This window comes from Mauremys mutica, chromosome 16 (genome assembly GCF_020497125.1).
Source record: "Mauremys mutica isolate MM-2020 ecotype Southern chromosome 16, ASM2049712v1, whole genome shotgun sequence".
Taxonomy (NCBI): Eukaryota; Metazoa; Chordata; order Testudines; family Geoemydidae; genus Mauremys; species Mauremys mutica.
Window position 1 is genome coordinate 3067626 of NC_059087.1, and position 21163 is coordinate 3088788.

At 40.5% G+C, this 21163-nt stretch overlaps 1 protein-coding gene across 1 annotated transcript in view; it reads right to left on the bottom strand.

The window, feature by feature from the left end:
• GRK3 (G protein-coupled receptor kinase 3) overlaps positions 1–21163 on the bottom strand; it is a 122307-nt gene that overhangs the window by 89702 nt on the left and 11442 nt on the right. Inside the window, exon 2 of the mRNA XM_044989389.1 lies at positions 3316–3392. Within this exon, the coding sequence (XP_044845324.1) occupies positions 3316–3392 (77 nt within the window). The remainder of the gene's footprint in view (positions 1–3315; positions 3393–21163) is intronic.

Here is a 21163-nt window from a genome sequence, read left to right on the forward strand (position 1 = left end):
TCAACCACAATCTGTTGGGCTAGCTGCAGGAATCACTGGATGAAATCTATGGCTTATTCTATGCCAGAGATCAAGCTAGAGAATCATAAAGGTCCCGTCCCACCTTAGAATCTATGCACTAAGGATATCTGCAAAGGGTCTGTCCCTTCACAGCAGCTCTCTAATCCCCCAGCTCCGTATTCATAGAAATCATAAAACTGGAAGGGACCTCGAGAGGTCTCCAGTCCAGTCCCCTGCACTCAAGGCAGGACTCAGTATTATCTAGACCATCCCTGACAGGTGTTTGTCCAACCTGCTCTTAAAAATCCCCAATGATGGAGATTCCACCACCTCCCTAGGCAATTTATTCCAGTGCTTAACCACTCTGACAGTTAGGAAGTTTTTCCTAATGTCCAACCTAAACCTCCCTTGCTGCAATTTAAGCCCATTGCTTCTTGTCCTAGCCTCAGAAATTAAGAAGAACAATTTTTCTTCCTCCTCCTTGTAACAACCTTTTATGTACTATTACACTTAGCAGTGCTGTCATTAAAACAGGGTTTCATCATCTATGGCTGGGGGGCAGGCAGGGTCAGTGAAGAGGACAATATGGTTTTAACTCTACATAGAATTGAAGCACATTGACAATGTCATGCATTATTACAATTCAAAGTGTTTCTTGTATGTTCTTACCATATGTTCAAATGTAAAACAAATATTACATTCATAAGGTCCTTCACAACTCTGCCCTTTCCTGCTTGTCCACTCTTGCCTTTTATCTACCTCCTCCAGCCAGTCAACAATGCCAACCTCATCCACCAATCTTCGCTCACAACCGTCTCTGCGTTCTTCTACACTGCTCTTACACGTGGTACACGCATAGTGAATGCATCTGTGAGGCCATGGGTCTCTCCTCCTCCAAACCCGTCCTGGGCTGTAAGATGCTGCCACTGCTGCAACCCACCTCTGCTTACAAGAAACCAGCCTACCAATGGTAGTTGGGGTCAGTCAGTCAGGGATAGTTGATATTAACTTACTAAAAAAAAAAAACCTAATTTTTGTATCCATCTGGAACTACCAAGTAGTGCAATGGTAACCTATGTAACCATGGGGTCTTATTTTGGTTTCCTATGTCCTCTCTCCACTTTCATTTGCAAAATTCATTGTGCCTCATCTCAACTTAGGTTTTAAGTTCCTTAGAATAGGGATAAATTGCTACATGTTTGTCCAGCATAATGGGGCCCAATTTTAACTGTGGCGTCTAGGCACAACCAGAATACAACCAACCAACCAACCAAATAAATAAATAAATAATAAACACCAGATGTGAGTTTTAAGATTTTTAACAGTCAGATCCTATCTTTATTCTCACATCATTGTGTATTAGAATGAGTATATTCTACCATAAACCATTATGTTAATGTATAAAAACAGAACAAATGTAGCAAACAAGGTAGAAAACAGCAATAAATGAACATCCAAAATAAAGACAATATTTTCAGCAAAACGTAAAGTCTCTTCAGTTAAAAACACCCACATTTATCCTTAATCTTTTCCCCTCATTCCAACGTTGTCTTCAGAAGAGACATGCTGTCTCTCCCCATGCTACTTCATTCTAGCAAAATTATTATTATGGAGAAGCTGGTTAGAAGCTCCACAGTTAAGGATGAGAGTTTAGAGATACAAGTATTTAACATGGATGAAAAAAGTAAATAATATAAGCAGCATCTGTGAGGGAAAAGCAACGTATATCATCTCACAACATGTCTGAAATATGCATCTCATCTTTTTGAACATATTGAGTTTTATGTCTGAATACTCTACTGTAAGCTATTTGGGGCACAGACTAATCTTTAATGAGTTTATACTGAACAATGGGGTCCAGTTTTTGACTGGATGCTCCCAAAGTACCAATGATAAATAAGAAGACATTTTCTATTTTTAATTTCTCAGGTTAGAGTTAACTATCTACTAGTACTGTAACAACAGAATATCTAAAAATAATTGTCACAACATGTACTGTTCTTTGGAACAGACTATTAGTTAAAAGATATTTAACCATATGACTGGAAATGAACAATGAAATACAAGTTTCCTTGGTTCCTTAACTGTCTGATTTGACTCATACCATACTGATGTAGAGAATTAAAATCATTCTATTTGGCAGTGCTGCTGAAAGATCCCCTTGTTTATATTCTGCCCCTGCTATGCAACATTACATCAATTATTCAGAAAGGGAAGTGCTAAACTGAGCCACATAAACAGGCATTAGTACTGTCAAAAGGAGGATCTGTTTGTTCTGCAGTCCAGTACTTTTGGTTGGAGTAGAAAACTGTTAAACAATCTGTAACATTCTTTTTCCCAACCAGCTTTCCCTTAGTGTATCTATATCTGAGTAACAGCAAGTGTGTTTCTTTACTCTTATTTAGCAGTAATCGTTTTTCTTTCTTTCTTAAATAAACAGTATGTGGTTTAGCAGCAGCTATCATTTGGATTTGATGATTAACAGTGAGAGAACAAGTGCTGACTGTCCGAAAGACTCTGAGCTCAGAAGGAAAGTAATCAGATGAAATCCACCAACTGAGTGGTGCCAAAGCCACCAGTGGTCCAGAAAACTTCTTTACCCTAAGAGGTGCCACAGACAGCATGTGTGGGATACATGCTGGCACAGAGGAAGCTCCATGATCTTTGGGAGTAACAAGGTTGATTTGTTGGTATATACCATATATCTGGACTGCAACAGAAGTACTGAGAGATGAGAGGAATACAAAACTCTTGGTCTTCACAGTTCCAATCTTTCACTCAATGGCCCAGAAATGGCTGCCAATAGATAATTATAATTCTTCAACCTTAAACAACGTTCAACCATTCTTTTAAGTCCGGTCCATAGTTTACTATATCAGCAGTTCTCAACCAGGAGTCCATGGCCGTCTGGGGCCCACGAGCAGGTTTCAGGGGGTTTGCCAAGTAGGCCCAGTGTTAGACTTGCTGGGGCCCAGGGTGGAAAGCCGAAGCTCCACTGCATGGGGCTGAAGCCCAGGGCCCTGAGCCCTGCCACCCGGGGCTGAAGCCGAAGCCTGAGCAATTGCCCTGCTTGCTACCCCATAACATCAGCCCTGGCTTTTATATGCAGAAAACCAGTTGTTGTGGCACAGCTGGGCTGTGGAGTTTTTATAGCATGTTGGGGAGGCCTCAGAAAGAAAAAGGTTGCAAACCCCTGTACTATACTATGTTTAACTAAGTTTACAGTGCTATCTTCAACAGGCTGCACTAAACAGAAACAAACAAATCAATCTTAAAAGCATAAAACAAGAACATTTGATTCAAAACAGAACTTACCAATCTTCTGATTGAAAATCTTGTCAAAGGTTAATTCACCTCTCTCCTCAAGATACTTCTGCATCACACTGCGGATACTGAAAGACAAAAAATTAAAGAACAGTTACTTATCAGTTGCTCTTTCTTAACAAGCTAGTGAATGTATGTTGGAGGAAAGGAGTCTTGAGGTTAAAAGGTCTTGTAACCAGATTTATGAATGTAGGGGTGCAGGTGTGCATGCATCTCTGCAACTCAAACCATGACAATTAAAGACTATTTATTGCTTAATCCAAAATCTATGGAAGTCAATAAGAATCTTTCAATTGACTTCAATAGGCTGTGGATCAGGCCCTATATTAGAATTCTAAAGCGGTACAAGCAGACATTTAAATAAAGTCATTCTGTAGCTCAGGGGCAAAAAAAATTGAACAATCTGACTAATACAGTATTCAATATAACACAATTATTTTCTCAAAATTCTATTTCCACCTCTGAATAACTTTCTGAACATTGCTCCTCTACACTGAAATTTTCCATGTGTGGTCCTAAACCAATGGAGAATTTTTAAGGTTTGTGGAAACTTATCCAGCAGTTTGAATCCGAGAGAATGAAAAATATCACTTTTTCCATTGTAAAATACTACTACTACTCATTATAATCATTCCTTTTTTTAGCGCAGACTAAATGGTGGCAGAGCTTTTATGCTTCAAATTTAGCATTTCAGTAACCTACTCCAAGAAATGTAATGTTGCTAATATTCCCCATTCAAAACCTGTATTTTTCTAAAAAGAGTTGAAAATACTGTATTGAGTACATGCAGGATAAAGGATGAAACTGTCACTATGTTTGCACAGTTCCAATATATGCTTAGTGCATGCATATGCCACTCTGAAAGAGAGCATACAACAGGATCGAGACAAGTGTGCAGGTTTTGCCCAAAACTGGATTCTTGGGTAGTTTTTTTGGTTCTTTTAAATGCAATAACTAGATTGCAGAGTCAATTCAAACTCTCCATGTTCTATAACTTTCCACCCTATACACTCAGGGCCTTCAGGATACAGGTATTTGAAAAGGGTAGAGGGCACTCAGCTTCTGGGCTGCCAAACTTGCTGGGTATTCTTCTTGAAATGCAGAGGTGGGAGTGGAAGAGTATAAGAACACACATCTGGTGGAAGGGGAAGGAGTCCAGCAGGTCTACTGACTGCCAAGCCAAGCCATTGCTTTCAAATTATCTGAACTGTGGAGGCCAGAATGCACTCCAGGAAAAGACCTCTAATATGGTTATTATTTCAGTTCATTTACACACAGAGACTGCCACCCTTTTTGTATTTTTCTTTTTTGGTTTTATTTTAGCCTTTTCTTTCTCTCTCTAAGCAAGAGAGAGAGAGAGAGAGAGAAATTAAATAGGGGAAAAACAAGGTAATAAACTTTTCAAATCATGAATTTAAAATAAAGCAGTACACTGTATTTAAAAATAGATACAAAGGTTTCTCACCGCACTATTAACCTGCTCACACTGCACATTCACTTGCTTACATTGTAACTCAATGTAAATATTTAACCAATAATAGAAAACACTATAGATGTGCAATTTGGGCAATCTAACATTAGTACAAGATTCTTAACTTCCACTTTGCCTAATTTACATTTTAATTTTGCGACCCTAACGTTGTATTAACATAGTTTTAATTTGTGTTTTTAAATATAAACCATGGTATTTATTTTTGCAGAATATGGTACCATCAAAAATGTACACGGAAGACAACAATTGTGTATGCATTTTAATACCACTTGCTGCACAAATCTATTGTCCTTTGTCAGGCAGACAAATGGCTAATGAGTTAAATACATAGCATTTGCTTGTATGCAGAGAATTTTGCAGGAAAGGGTTAGCAGTAGCAAAGTAACATCCCGTTCTTCCCCCCTCCCCCCCCCACACTTTTTCTTGTTCCAATAAAGAATGTGGCATTTTTAGACTCCATTGTTTTTAAATATAAAAAGCAGGTGCATATTAGCACCATGCGTGTAAGGTTCAATCATACTCCAGCTGAAGTCGATAGGAGCTGTTCACTGATTTAAATGGAAACAGGATTGAATTCTAAGACCCTAGTCCCTATATGTTTCCAAAGATTTACTGCTGTGTCAGGGAAAATCTGAAAAACAAACTATTGAGAGACATTAGTGTTTCTAGTATACCTTGTATTGATTTGGTCTATTACAACACACATTTTCAAACAATTTAAATCTTTGCAGTCTATTTCTCACCTGATGCTCACTGTAATACCATTTGAGCAATCGTGACTACTTGCAATACTCATGTGTGTGTCTGCAGCATCAGGCCTTACAGCTACAAAACTCCAGTAACTTCAAAGAGAGCTGAGGAATCAAGTTGCTGAGGAAATGCTTCTAATATAGGGCAGCAGCAGTTTAAGGATGCCTTTGGACACTGGTGACATCATCAGAGTATTCTCTACAGTTTTGAACCCGTGCTGATTGGCTGTTCCCTTCAATGTCCTCCTGCCTCCTCCCTCACAGGCTCTTCACCTCAGCATCATTCCACCTGCATTCCTCCTCCAATGCCCTGTCCCCACCCACTTCCCTTCAATGTCCCCTCTCCCTTCCTTTACTTTTCCATTTATCCCACCCTAAGTAAGTCCAACGCCTCCCCGCCAAAAAATAAACAGTGGAACTAATGTGATATTTTTATCGCCACCCCAGTGTTTACTCTGCTTGTGTGTTATGTCCCTTTCCTGTCTATTTACACTGCAAGCTCTTCAGAGCAGGAACCCTCTATTACTGTTTTTGCACAGTGCCTACTTAGCTCAATGTGGCCCTGTTCTTAGTAGGTCCCTAGACACTACTGTAACAAACATGATTACTAACATTAATAATGAAGTTATGGAAGCTCTTCTTTGCTATGTCAAGTATGCCCAGAGAAATTACATAAAGATATCTTTATCCAGACATTTAAAGCAGGTAATTAAAGGTAAGACATATCACTTTTCAGTGTTCAACAAAATATTCTGATTGTGCTCTGAATGAACCTTTTCAAACCTATTACTCGTCTGTACCTTATCTAATAGTTTTCGATCTAATGGACAATGTCAAAGGAACAAGATGTTTTCTCAGCTAATGAACCTGAACACATTTGTAAATGTAAAGTGATCAGTGGCTATGCAAGTCCAAAAAGGGTTTCAAGCTCTAAATGCCAGATATTTGCCAAAAAGTTGTTCTGCTTTAATTTTCTTCAAGAACATGTTTCAAATAAATTAGTTTTATATTAAAATAGTCACTAAATTGAAAATGTACAGAATCTGAGCTACTGATCTGGACAAATAGTCACTTAGAATTGGCTACATAATCCCTTGTTGGTGAATTTTCTAGCAGCTCCAAAATACTGGGCTTGCTACTGTTCTTACTGAAGTCAAAGGCATAGATCCTGATGAGTTTATATGGAGCAGGATTGGGTCCATAAATACTTCACCTATCTACAAATGATCATCAGTTAAACAGAGAACCCAGAATTAAAGGCAAAATCAGGACCTGCCCTGCCCTCTCCTTTGGTCTTTCCTTGTGGTTCCCCTTGAACCACAACTTTGATATTCCTCTCAGCCTGCTTTCTTCAACCCCAGTTTTCTACTATGTCCCCTCTCTGTGCTTTCACCTCCTCTCCCTTCTTCACTTTCTCATTCCCCATTAGAGTATCAGGCAGTATGACCGAATAAGGTGCCTTAAATATAGAGATACTTTTCAAAAACAAGTGATAAGGAGCAAGACTCTAGGTAAGGCACCAAAGGCAGACAAAGATCAGAGTTTGTTCACTGCTAAATTGAATTTCAAAGAGCTAGTAGTAGAAATAAAATGAATGTAAAAATAAATCAATAACCATAATCACAATAAAAGAACTTTATCCCTAGGCAACAGAGCATCCACAACTGAAGATGGAACTCATGGTTCATGACAAACTCAAGCAAAACACATTACCTTCAAATTAGTGAGCATATAATCAGCATGCACCTCAAAAGTTGTCCCTCAAGGGACTGAGAAGGATAACCTAATTTTATCTTTGCAAAAAACTTTTTAAAGAGTTTTGAAGTATTGTCTGGGACCTGTTTCCTTCCCTCATTCCACAGCTAGACCCAAGGATTGTGAGACATCACTACTATCCTCACAAAAAAAGCATCGCTTTAGAAGAGGTCCATCAAATACATACACAGAAAATAGCCATATACCGAGATCTTTCAGCCCTGCCACTTAAAATAAGAAGGAAATTGGAAAGTCTGAAATCCATTACCAATCTGGGTTTCCCTTACAAGTACTTTTTGCCCAGGAAACAGAGTTTTGCACAGTAGAAGAAATTATATGCTCCAGAAGAGGAGAAACACCTGACCCTCCACTGAAGAAGAATGCCTTCTAACTATCAAGATAGGACTCCAAAATAGTGCACAATTAGAGCCATCATTATTCAGTCACACAGATGACTATTCTACTCTATTTAGCTTTTTATACCATACCTATCATTGTGGTAAACCAGTGGCAAGAAATGCCTTCTCCAGCTGGACAGGAAACTGCATTTCCTCTTGGATGAAAATCTAAACTACAGCCTGCCATGCATTCACCATCTCCAGGATAGATTATTGTGACATACTCTATTTGGGGATAAAAGTAAAGGCCAGGTGGAAGTTGCAACTGATACAACATTCATTAGCTTGATTCTTATACAATAAAGACAAAAGACAGCACACATCACCAGTGCCCCATATCATCCACTGGGTTTCCATTCAAATTTTTTATCCAATGCAAGGTGCAGCAGGAGTTAATGCTATATTATACATTCTTCTCTTAGAGAGAATGACAGGTATTTTATAGACGGGTGTTTCTGTCCAAATAACTCCTGGGGCAACATAGGAGAAAGTCTTGAAAGGCCAGTGATAATCCATTTTTGGATGGCTGACAGATTACCGTTCCACTGAAAACAGGAATAAAACTATGCTCCTGATTGCCCTTTACTTGTGTGTGTTCTATAATATTACTAGGGTAACCCTGACAATCATGCAGTATGTAATTGACTTATACATTATTTTAATTGGAAAATAAGAGGTTTTGGATACTAAATTAACTAATAGACACTCTCACTCTATTCATTTTCTCGTTACCTGCTAAATAAACAGCTGTGACTGAAGCTGCTTCCCCCTCTTTTATATATATCGGAATCCTTCCCATAGCATCGGACATTACTTAGTGCACACACAAGGCTCTGGCATCCCTGTCTATCATGGGCTGCTCTTTGCATCTTCAACCCATAAATTTTCCCACCCCAAGTAATGCTCGGTTGAGGAATTATTTCAGCCAGCCCCTTTTGCATGTTTCTCCAACTGCCCAATGGTATGCCTGCCCTTGTAGACATGCTGGATGCATTCTTAATGCAGGTCCCAAATGATTCCATGTTCTTTTCTAGATCACTTTAGAGAAAAGGGGTTATTGAACACTCTGAGGAATCTCAGTATTTGTTATAAATTCATGCCATTTAGATGGGGCGAGTGGGGCTATCTCCTACAACATCCTGGGTAAACCTTACTGAATTAAGTTCAATACTTTTGCTGTAGATATCACAGGATAGTAGGGGACTGTGCAGCCTGAAAATACCCTGATCAAAAGGGAAAGAGGTGTGCGTCTCCACCCAAGAGAAGCAATGACGGGGGAGCCAGAAGCCTAGAAGGGGAGCCATTGATAGACCACAGAGTGGGAATATAGGTGTAATTGCCCAGAACTAAGACATTAGTGCCTCGTATTTTCCTGAAGTATTTGATTTCAAAGGCATTTAGATGTCTGTCCATACCTTTGGGGGTTTCCAGCTTTCACATCCATATGTAAAGGTAGAAGTAAGTTTTTAGTTAGAAATTCATAGTTTGTCTTTAAATTGCAGATTTTTGATGACCAAATCTTGTTTAAGTTGGTATATGGAACTGTCACCTTGCTAATTCAGGACATTATTTCCTTCTGGACAATCCCATTGGCTTGCACTTTATTGCCAAGGTATGTGAATCGACTCACTTCTTGTATTCCTTTGCCTTCTAAAGTAAATATGTTTCCCAGATCTGAGGAAGAGCTCTATGTAAGCTCAAAAGCTTGTCTCTCTCACCAGAAGAAGTTGGTCCAATAAAAGATATTACCTCATACACTTTGTCTCTCTAATATCCTGGGACTGACTTGGCTACAACAATACTGCATACATCTCTGATATTGTCACACAGAAAAGAGCAGGACATATCAGTGTTGACTTCTTGTAGTAATTCATGTCTCACTCCCAATCAGTACATGGCCTGGGACAGGGAAGCTAATGATCCAACCAGCAGACCAAATTCGGTGATGAATCTTGGTCATATGCCACCTGAGGCACGTTGCGCATATGCTGAGAAGTAGATGATCTAAGTCTTGTACTACCTGAAATCTGTTTTTCAGTTCAACTTGAAATTGCTGCTATAATGTCTTATTGATTGGGCTGTTACTGTCCATTTTCTTAATGCTTTTTGGGATTTGGAGGGTTTTTTTTAGTTTGAGCTTCAGTTTTGCGACACATAATTATGTCACGTCCGATAAGAGCTCTTCTGTATGCTGAGACATCCTGAACACTTTATCTAAATTTCCTTCCCATAGATGGATGGTCAGTGTGGTTCCTGATAACGTCATTGGGAGAAATTCCAAAGTTACTTTATGGATGCTTTTGTAGGGGAATAGCATTACACTAATTGAGTCCTAATACCAGGCACAGTTTTATCACTCTTTTGCTGTTCTGATTTTGGGAACTGAGGCCATGCTTGCCCCTTGCATTCTCCACTGCCCAACCTTAGCATTGAAGTCCTCCAATATTAAGCAAATGTCAAGCTTGAGAATTTTGTCAATAGAGTTTGTAGGCAACTGTAGAATTGATCTTTGATCTCATCATCATAGTTGTATGTTGGTGCGAAATGTTGCAGAATTGTCATTTTCATGTTTCGTATTTGAAATCTACTTTGGAGCAATCCACTGACACTTGGCTCCCCACTTTGTTTTTCCTGCTTTGTAAGTCATATTTACTATTACTCACTCTGAGTGGTAACCATCTTCCCCCTTCTGTCTTCCCTTCCCCCCCAAGTATATTGTGCCTTTGTTTTCATTTTTAAATAGCTTTTTGCCATGTCCTGGCTATCAACATTTGCTTACTCCACAGATTTCAAGATTACATTCATCCATTTCTTTCATCATCCGTTGACACAAGGTTGTTGCAGGCATTATTCTAATGTTTCATAATCCCACTTTAATAGATCGTTTTACTTCTAGTAAAGAACATCTATTACCTAATGCCTTTCACCAAGACTGTCGATTTCTGCCAAGATGGAGTCCATTACTCTGGCATACTGTCTGCTGGAATGGCTATCTTGTGTTTGTGTGTACATGCATGCATACACATGAACAAATGCACACATACAAATAAATACTTTTAAAAGGAAATATTGAGCCCTAAAAGGTTGTAGGCTGGATGAACAGGTAATAAGGGCTATGCTGTTCAAACAGAGTGCTCACCATGAGCCTGCAAAGCATTCTGAGCCATCACCAGCCTGAGAAAGCCTATGATAGTGGCTCAGTTACAGATTAATTTATTCAGAAGAAAGGCAGGTCAAACTCAGAGGCCATTCAACTGCCAGCTTTCTAATTTCATCTCTTCATAAAAGAGATGCAAAAAATATGTTAACTACTTCATTGTTATATAACTATATACCTGATATATCTCCACTTAAAGTCATTTTAAAGATGATACACTCTGAAGAGTTGTTGTAGCCATGTCAGTCCCAGGATATTAGAGAGACAAGGTGGGTGAGGTAATAGATTTTATTGGACCAACCACTGTTGGGGAGCGAAACAAGTCTTCAAGCTTATGTGTAAGCTCAAAAGCTTGTCTTGCTCACCAACAGAAGTTGGTGCAATGAAAGATATTACCTTACCCACCTTGACTCTCTGAAGAGACCCAGCAGTCATAGCTCAATCGAGCCGCAAAGGGATTTAGGCAATATTAAGGTAATAATTGGAGATATACCAATCTCCTAGAACTGGAAGGGACCTTGAAAGGTCATCTAGTCCAGCCCCTGCCTTCACTAGCAGGACCAATTTTTTTCCCAGATCCCTAAGTGGCCTTCTCAAGGATTGAACTCACAACCCTGGGTTTAGCAGGCCAATGCTCAAACCACTGAGCTATCCCTCCCCCCTAATATTAACACGTGTTTATTTGTGTTTCAAATTAGAGGCATAAAAAGCAGGGCTGGCTCCAGGGGTTTTGCCACCCCAAGCAGCCAAAAAAAAAAAAAAGCCGCGATCGCAATTGCGATCTGCGGCAATTCAGCGGGAGGTCCTTCGCTCCCAACGGGAGTGAGGGACCCTCCACCGAATTGCCGCAGAATACCTGAAAGTGCCACCCCACTCCGGAGTGGCCGCCCCAAGCACCTGCTTGATAAGCTGGTGCCTGGAGCCAGCCCTGATAAAAAGATAAACTGTAGGAATACAATGTGTACTTGACACAGAGGGCACCACAATGGTTATACCTCAACTTTTATGAAGAATTAACATCATTTCCATCTTGTTCTTGTAAGGATGGAGATTAGTTTAGAAGGACAAGCATCCTGTTATAAATATAAAGAAGAGATCATGTGTAGAGTTCTACTTTTCCATTTAAAGGAAGAAGATTAAGTACAAGTGAGAAACACTTTGAGGGGCTGGCCAGCATGCTGACCTCATCCTCTATTAAGAGTATCTATTCGTGTCCACTCTTGGGATTTATTATAGATGCAAACTGCAAGAAATCCATGTTCACCAAGAGAGGAAACTGTTCCCATTCTTTGCAGATGAGGATCTAGCCAAAGAGATCCATGTTTTCATCATCTCCAGGTTAGCTGGACATCCCGAAGCAGCAAAGGATCCAGTCAGATCCCTAGATAATGAATCTTAGCAACAAAATGTGGAAGAGGTCATCATCTCCTCTATCTTATCTTCAGCATTCAGCTCAATCAGTAGTTGGAAGTTTGGGGTAGCCAAAAGCTGTCAGTCAAGACAAGCAAATATATGTCAGAGAGAAGCATTAGAGAGTGAATTAAGGACTGTGTTGTTAAGAAGCAATTAAGTCCAAGACAAAATTTACCAATCAGACATCCCAAAGAGAAGCAATTACATTCTTTAGACCCTATGACAAGGAGAGTGATGCAAAACCTCACCCAGAAATAAAGAGCTGTTTCAGAGGCAGGAACTGAATTAGAAGAGAAGGATGCTGCAGTACATTCTATAATAGGAAACAAAATCTTTACTTTGTTTATAGAGAGAACAGAGAACCCTTTAAGATCAACGCTTGGAGCCCAAAAATGTATTAGTTAATACACTCAGAATTCAGATGCATTCTAAGGGATTTCAGAAAAAAAGCCAAAAATGGCGGAGAATAAAAATTGGACAATAAAAGAACATGGATCCCAGTGACAACTAAACCTGGTGATATTCTAAACAAGAAGAGCTCAATTGTGCTATAGCTGTTCCCAATGTTTCACATTGATTCAACAATCTAGGCTTCAGAGTGATGTATGAGTTTATTGTGTGCGCTGGTTGTGTTGATTTGTGTGTGGATTCTGTTGTGGGGATAGTTTCATGGATTTGTGAGGGGTATATCTAAATGAGGGGTATATGCGGAGGTGAGGGGCTATGTGTTTTGGGAGTTACTGTGCATTCTGGTTCTGTTGTTGTGGGTGGATTGTGATGTGTTGGGAAAGTTGTGTGGATCTGTGTGAGTGGCAATCATGGAGTGTGACTTGCAGTGAGGCAGTGTGCAAAGTAATCCACCATCTGTGCAGTCTCTCTCCTACAACCAATGAAACTGTTGCATCCAAATTAGCTGTAGGGTAAGGGTGGTGATTGGTTGAGTTATTTCTGATACCACAATGGTCTAGGATTCTTGGGCATGACATTCATACATGCCTTACTGAAGCTGTACACTGCACAGGTGTAATTTGTAAAGTCAAATTGGTTGATAACTTTAAAATTGGATGGTAACTCTCTGCGAAAACAAGTGATGATTCAATCTGTTTATATTCTGAACAAAAAGAGCCCTCAACCATGCCTGTAGCTGTTTCCACTGATTCATACTGACTCTACAGACCTAATAGGCTTCAGAGTGACAATCCTGAAATCTTATTACATAAATTTCTTTTCAGCTGTCTCTGTGGTAAATTATGGATGTGGTTAATTCATTTGGATTTGGGATTAAATAATGACAAATAGTCTATATTCAACCAAGTATTTCTCTTCAAGTTTACAGACAAAACTATATGCTTTACCAGATGCTAATCTGCATCTTATTATAGTAACATCTCAAAATTGTATGCGCTTTTGCTAATATAGGTCCTGATTATGCAGTTGGGTTGATGCAGCCAAATGCTTGTGCCCACCTGCATCTGACTGAGGGTCAGGCTTTAACATGAACATTTATATCTGTTATATTCCTTTCCTGGGGGTCCCACTTTTTCCCCCTTTCATTTCTATTAAAAATTAAATTAAAACTGAAAGATAAACACTTGATGTGTAGAACCATTACTGATTCAAGACCAAAAAAGTTTACATTCACAGATAATATTGCTACCTGTCCAAATGTGACTACCACATGTACAGGACCTGATGCAATCCTAGCTGCGGCTTCTGAGTGCTACAACACACGTAATACACCTTTATCTAGAGCACATCAAAGACATGATTAATTTTAGGCATGTGAGCAGTCCTATTGCCTTCAATAGTAGTTTAATGAATTGGGGCCTCAGATAATATTTGGTTCATGACAGTTAAAAGCATCTTAGGTACTTATATGGCCCCCATCACCTGAACACCTCACAACCTTTAATGTACTTATCTTCACAGCATCCCTGAAAGTCAGTACTATCATTCCCCATTTTGCACTGAGGAAATGAGGCACAGAGGCGAAATGATTTGCCCAAGGTCACATGGGAAATCTGTGACAGAGCAAGGAACTGAACCCTGGTCTCCCAAGCCATAGGCCAATGACCTAATCACTGGGGCATCCTTACTCACCAAGGAAGGGAAAGTGTAATAAATATAAGAGAGTGGGTATGCATATTCAGATAATAAAATAAGATACAAAACCCAAAGAACACAGTCATCAAACACTAGGATGATAAAAACAATAAAATACACAAAGACAGTGAACTAATTCCTTTCTTTTACATATAAAATACAAAGGTAAACAACAAACTAAATTATGAAAAACTGTTTTTATAGCAAAGTTCCCCCTCCTTTATCATCTGTAACATTAAAGAGCTAGAGATCGTAAGTGACCCCTGAAATATTTTGAGAACCAAGAGATAGTTATATACTTTGATCTTTGTTTAGTTTTTGTCTTTTTTATAACAAATAATCCGATTGATTTGAATCCTGGGAGAAGCATCAGTGATTTTAAAATATCAAACCTACTGCGGACATGTAAATATAAATGTATTCTGTTTTTCCAATTTCATCAGTGAGCACCCAGCTGCTACAGCAACAATTTCCTTACAATCATATTATAGCAGATTAAGACTAAAGAAATGTGCTCCTCCAATGACCCTCTAGAAGTCCTCTCAACCCAAATGATTCTAAGATCCAAAACTCATCCCCCCCCTTTCAAAATTGTAAAGCTTCTCAAGTTTATATTAAGCACACAGAGATCTGTCAACACATATACTCTGAACGAACTAATGTTCTCATTATGTGATTCATAATGATCTTTGTATTCAAGAAACAATGCCCTTGGCAGGCAAGATTATAGCACTATACGGCGTTCCTTAGTTCTCCCCCATTCTAAAGCGGATACAAGACCAAAAGCCCAAGCAACTTCACATATACAAATCACTTGAATGAAGAAAAGTCATGACAAGTGAAAGAAAAAGCTGCTGAGTGTTTATGCTATGCTAGCCATGTTTCTTGGGTATTACTTGAATAATTGTTGCCAAAACCTGAAACTAATATAAAAGCATCTTGTTTTGCAAGAATAATTTTTCTGAAATGGTAGGTCAAGGATTTGCCCTTTCAACAGAATGCTGGCACTGAGAAGGAAGAAGAGAGACAAACACAAATCTTAGCTCCCACTGCAATTAAAACATTTGTTGATTTTAATGGTTTTTAAATCATCTTTAAGATGTATTTTTGGGATGGTAGAGAATTTGTATCAAGATCCATGCATAATGGTTTTTGTCTTTTTATATCTATAAAGCGCTCTGGATATGCATGAAAGGTATTATGAAATATAAACATTAATTGAGATTCACAGAACTAAGGAGGGCCATTCAACCAAATGCAGAAGTAACTCAACTAAAATATACTTCACAGCACCTCTGAGACAGGAATCTTTACACCTCCTTTCCAGAGGTAAATGTTTACCTGACATTATCAAGATACACCACAGAACAGTTAAAACATGCTACACAAATAAAGCTCCTGCCCCAAAGACTCTCAGTGTAAAGGCATGAGAGAGTCAATACAGTACAATGTAAAACAAACACTGAGTGGGATGTGGCCATTATAGCTGAAATACTTCATAGAACAAGTGTATTTTTTAAAGTTTTTGAAGAAGAGGAAGTATGCATGGTTAAAAGGACACGGTCAATGCAAATTTGGCACAAAATTCAGATTTATTAATGATTGTTTTTTACAAAACCTAAAACCAATAGAAATGTTCCCCTGATTTTTTTTTTAATTCCAGAGGAAATAGTTGGTTTTAAACAAATAAACATCCTTAGTTTGCAATCTAAACATGCAGGATTGAGAATCTGAAATGGAAACAGACTAAAAACAAATATAAAATTTATTTCACTGATTTTTCATTCTTCCTTTGGGATTTTTGAGGTGATGATTTCCCTTTAATTGAGAGGCTATTCCAAGAATAAAGGGAACAAAAACAAATGCACAAAATCAGGAGTGGACAAAGGAAACAGTCAGGAGAGAAGACTGGGCAGACTTCAGGGGAATGGTGTAGAGCGTTAAGGGCAGAGATATAAGTAGGAGCAGAGGTATGGAGAACTCTGAATGTGAGGAGAAACAGCACACTGAATGTGACAGAGAAGCCAGCCTGGACAGTCAAGAAGAGGAGAAACATTATCAGAAGAGTGGGAATAGAAAATTATCTAGACAGCATCAATTTTGGATCCAATGGGGAGATACTAGGGGCTGGAAAACAAAGAGAAGGCTGTGGTGGTCAAAGCAGGAAATTACCAGAGCACAGAGTTGTGGCAGCCAGGACAAAAAAGAAGGGACTAATTTTTCAGATATAACGAAAAAAGAAGCAGGATGACACATAGGGTATGTCTACACTACAAAATTAGGTCAATTTTATACAAGTCGATCTTTGGAAAGCAAATTTATACAGTCGATCGTGTATGACCCCACTAAGCGCAGTAGGCCGGCGGAGTGCGTCCTCAATACTATAGCTAGCATCGACTCACGGTGCACTGTGGGTAGCTACCCCACAGTCCCACTGCCCATTAGAATTCTGGGTTAAGCTTCCAATACCTGATGGGGCAAAAACATTGTTGCGGGTGGTTTTGGGTACATGTTGTAAGTCTCCCCGCCCTTCCTCCCTCCTTGAAAGAAATGGCAAACAATCATTTCGCGCCTTTTTTCCTGGGTTACCCATGCAGATGCCATAGCACAGTAAGCATGGAGCCCGCTCAGCTCAGCACTGCTGTTGTGAGCATTGTAAACACCTCGCGCATTATCCTGAGCATTATCTTGCAGTATGTGCAGAGCCTGGATAGGAGCCGCCAGCACAAGGATGATTGTGAGGAGGACATGGACATAGACGTTCCTGAAAGCACATTATGTGGCAATTGGGATACCATGGCGGCAGTGGGGCTGGTTGATACAGTGGAACGCCGATTCTGGGCCCGGCAAACAAGCACAGACTGGTTGGACTGCATACTGTTGCAGGTATGGGATGATTCCCTGTGGCTGCAAAACTTTCGCATGCGCAAGGCCACTTTCATGGAATTTTATGAGTTGCTCTCCCCCGCCCTGAAGAGCAGGAATACCAAGATGAGATCCGCCCTGACAGTTGAGAAGCAAGTGGCGATAGCCCTGTGGAAGCTTGCAACGCCTGACTGCTACTGGTCAGTCGGGAATCAATTCGGAGTGGGCAAATCTACCATGATCCAAATAGCCAAGGCAATCAGTGACCTTCTGCTAACAAGGACAGTGACTCTGGGAAATGTGCAGGTTATAGCAGATGGCTTTGCCGCAATGGGGTTCCCTAACTGTGGTGGGGCAACAGATGGAACGCATATCCCTATCTTGGCACTGGACCACCTTGCCAACCAGTACATAAACCGCAAGGGGTACTTCTCAATGGTGGATCACAAGGGACATTTCACTGATATCAACGTGGGATGGTTGGGAAAGTTGCATGGCGCTCGCATCTTTAGGAACTCTGGGCTGTTCGAAAAGCTGCAAGAAGCGACTTTCTTCCCAGACCAGAAAATTACCATTGGGGATGTTGAAATGCCAATAGTTATCCTTGGGGACCCAGCCTACTCCTTGCTCCCACAGCTCATGAAGCCAAAGACAGGCAGCCTGGACAATAGTAGGGTGCAGTTAAACTATAGGCTGAGCAAGTGCAGAATGGTGGCAGAATGTGGCTTTGGACGTTTAAAAGCTCGCTGGCGCTGTTTGCTGACTAGGTTAGACCTCAGTGTAACCAATATTCCCATTGTTACTGCTCCTTGCTGTGTGCTCCATAATATCTGTGAGAGTAAGGGGGGAGATGTTTATGGCAGGATGGGAGGTTGAGGCAAATCACCTGGCAGCCAATTTTGAACAGCCACAAACCAGGGGGATTAGAAGAGCACAGCTAGGCTCACTGCGCATCAGAGAGGCTTTGAAAACCAGTTTCATGACTGGCCAGGCTACAGTGTGACAGTTGTGTGTGTTTCTCCTTGATGCAAAACCGCCCCCTTTGTTGAATGTACTTCCCTGTAAACCAATACCCCTCCCCACTTCGACCACAGCTGGCAAAGGAAATAAAGTCCCTATTGTTTTGAATCCATTCATTCTTTATTTATTAAAAAAAAAAAGTGAGATCACTGACAAGGTAGCCTGGGTGGGGTGGGGGAGGAGGGAAGAGCAAGGCCACATTGCTTATTGTAGCCACACTACATATCAAAGCCTTCTGTTGCTTGGGCCATCCCCTGGAGTTGAGTGGCTGGGTGCCCGGAGCTTCCCCCCCACACACACATTCTTGGGCATCTGGGTGAGGAGGATATGGAACTTGGCAAGGGTGATGAAAAGGGCCTGGCTGCTGGGGAGAATGGATTGTCTGCTTGCCTGCTGCGAAACCTCCTCCTCTTCCTCATCCACAAAATCCTCCTCTATGTTGCATGAGACACTGCCGTTGCAGGTGTCCACGGACAGTGGTGGGGCACTGGTAGGGTCCCCCCTCTAGAATGGTATGCAGCTGATCATAGAAGCAGCATGTCTGGGGCTCTGACCCGGAATGACCGTTTGCCTCTTTTGTCTTGTGGTAGGCTTGCCTGAGCTCCTTAACTTTCACACGGCACTGCTGTGTGTCCCTGGTGTAGCCTCTCTCCACCATGCCCCATGCAATTTTGGCATATATATTAGCATTTCTTCTGCTGGATCGGAGTTCTGCCTGAACAGATTTATCTCCCCATATAGCAATCAGATCCAGTGTCTCACGTTCACTCCATGCTGACCAAACAGGAAATGAAATTTAAAAGTTCCTGGGGCTTTTCCTGTGTACCTGTCTAGTGCATCGGAGTTGAAACTGCTGTCTACAGCGGTCACATTGGAGCACTCTGGGATAGGTCCCAGAGGCCAATGCCATCGAATTGCATAACGCTGCGTCTATACTCCCCCAAATTCAACCCAAGAAGGTCTATTTTAGCGCTACTCCCCTCATCGGGGAGGAGTACAGCAGTCGATTTTAAGAGCCCTTTAGGTCAGAAAAACGGGGTTGGGTGTGTAGCCGCATTGCTTATAAAATCAACCTAATATGGCTAAATTCAACCTAAACTCGTAGTGTAGACCAGCCTTAAGATTGTTAACTTGGGGGAGGGAAAAGAACAATGGTGTGGTTGCTCGTGTTAGAGAATAGGTGAGAGGAAGGAAAGCGAACAATCTACAGTAGATCACAGACACACTGTACCAAATTTGAAGTAATGAGATATCTTGGATGTTAAATTAATAAAAGAAGATGAAATGCTGGGAAAGAAGCTGTAGAATTTTTGTGTGTGGGGAGGAGAAGCAATTATGCAATCACCCAGGGAGAAAGTACACAGGAAAAAGAGTATGAAGGGATAGAACCAACTCTAGTGAATTGAGGAAAAGAGAAGTTAAGTGACTTGAGCAAGACTTAGTGACTAAGCAAATCAGTAGCAATCCCAAGAACGGAACTCAGGAGCCCTGACTCCCAATCTCCTGCTCTAGGCACTAGAGAGCACTCCCTCCAAAGCATGTTTCTGTCTTCATCAGCACCAGCAAGCCATTCAGACAAAGCAAGCTGCTTTCTTGATTTCCTCCCTGTGTTGCTTAAAACATAGTTATATTTACAGTATTATTGTAACTAGAGACATTTTATGAGCAAGTTAAAGCCTTGGGAATAAAACTCCTATCAACGTTTTTGTTTTATTTTTATTTAAAGTTAGATTAATTGATATTTTGTTTGTTGTTTGCACCCTTGCCTTCACTTCCTGATTGATGACAAAAGTTGTGATATGTCTTGTGGAATAGAAACTGAGCAGCAACTACACAGCTGACTAGCAATGTGTCCCAGTAGATGGCTATGTATGCTGGGACATCTGTGCCAAGAGACACTAAAGTGAAACTGGCTGGCTGAAGAAGACATCTAAAGGAGATGGCAAAGGTTATATCTGATCCCTTCAGCAAGGATGTTCTCTCACATTTGGAAATAAGATTTAACACTGTTGGGTTTTTAGCTAATCCTTCTTTTCCAGATAGTAGCAGCCACCAATGGTACAATTTGTCCATCTGCACCTGTCCAGGAAATTGCAACCTTTCTTCTTGGATGGACATTTTCAGCTCCCGATCAGATTGCTGAAATGCACTCTGCATAGGGCTGCTACTGATGACCACTCAGAAACGTCAGTTGGTTCAGAATACAGGACCTTATTTATTGACTAGTGTTTCTCACATACGGTATATTACATCTGCACTCCATCAACTTCACTGGCTTACTATTAGTTTTTGGGTACAATTTAAGTTTTGATTCACAAACTGTCTATAGGGTTCTGGCAATTCTGCTTCTCCCCTCTCTTTCCACCCGAACAGGTGATCAATCATATATGGCCCTTGAGTTGACAGTCCCTCCCATTGATACACTGAAGGCAGACTGGAGGGTCCTCAACTTTGGAATTTGCTTCCCCTGCCAGTTTACCAGAGCTTGGTTTTGCTGATACTCAAGGCAAGACCTGTTTCTTTAGATGTTAGTCAAACACCTGTCAGGGAGAGTCTAGAGATCATACTTAGTCCTGCCATGAATGCAGGGGACTGGACTAAATGACCTCTTTAGGTCCCTTCCAGTCCTACGATTCTATGAGTGCTTCAAAAAGGGACTAATTTGCCTGGAGATGCAATCTGCGGGGTGCTAAGGAGGCTTTTGTGCTTTTTAACGTTCAAAAAGGGCTGTGTTTGCTCTTGCTGAGGAGGGGAAAGGGGATTTGTTGACACTGTGTCAATTTAGTTAGATTAAACTATGTGATTTAATTTATGCACCTGAAGGTTTCTGATAGGCACTTGTAAATTAGAAAAAGTGTGTAGTTACTGATTAGAAAATTAAAGGAGA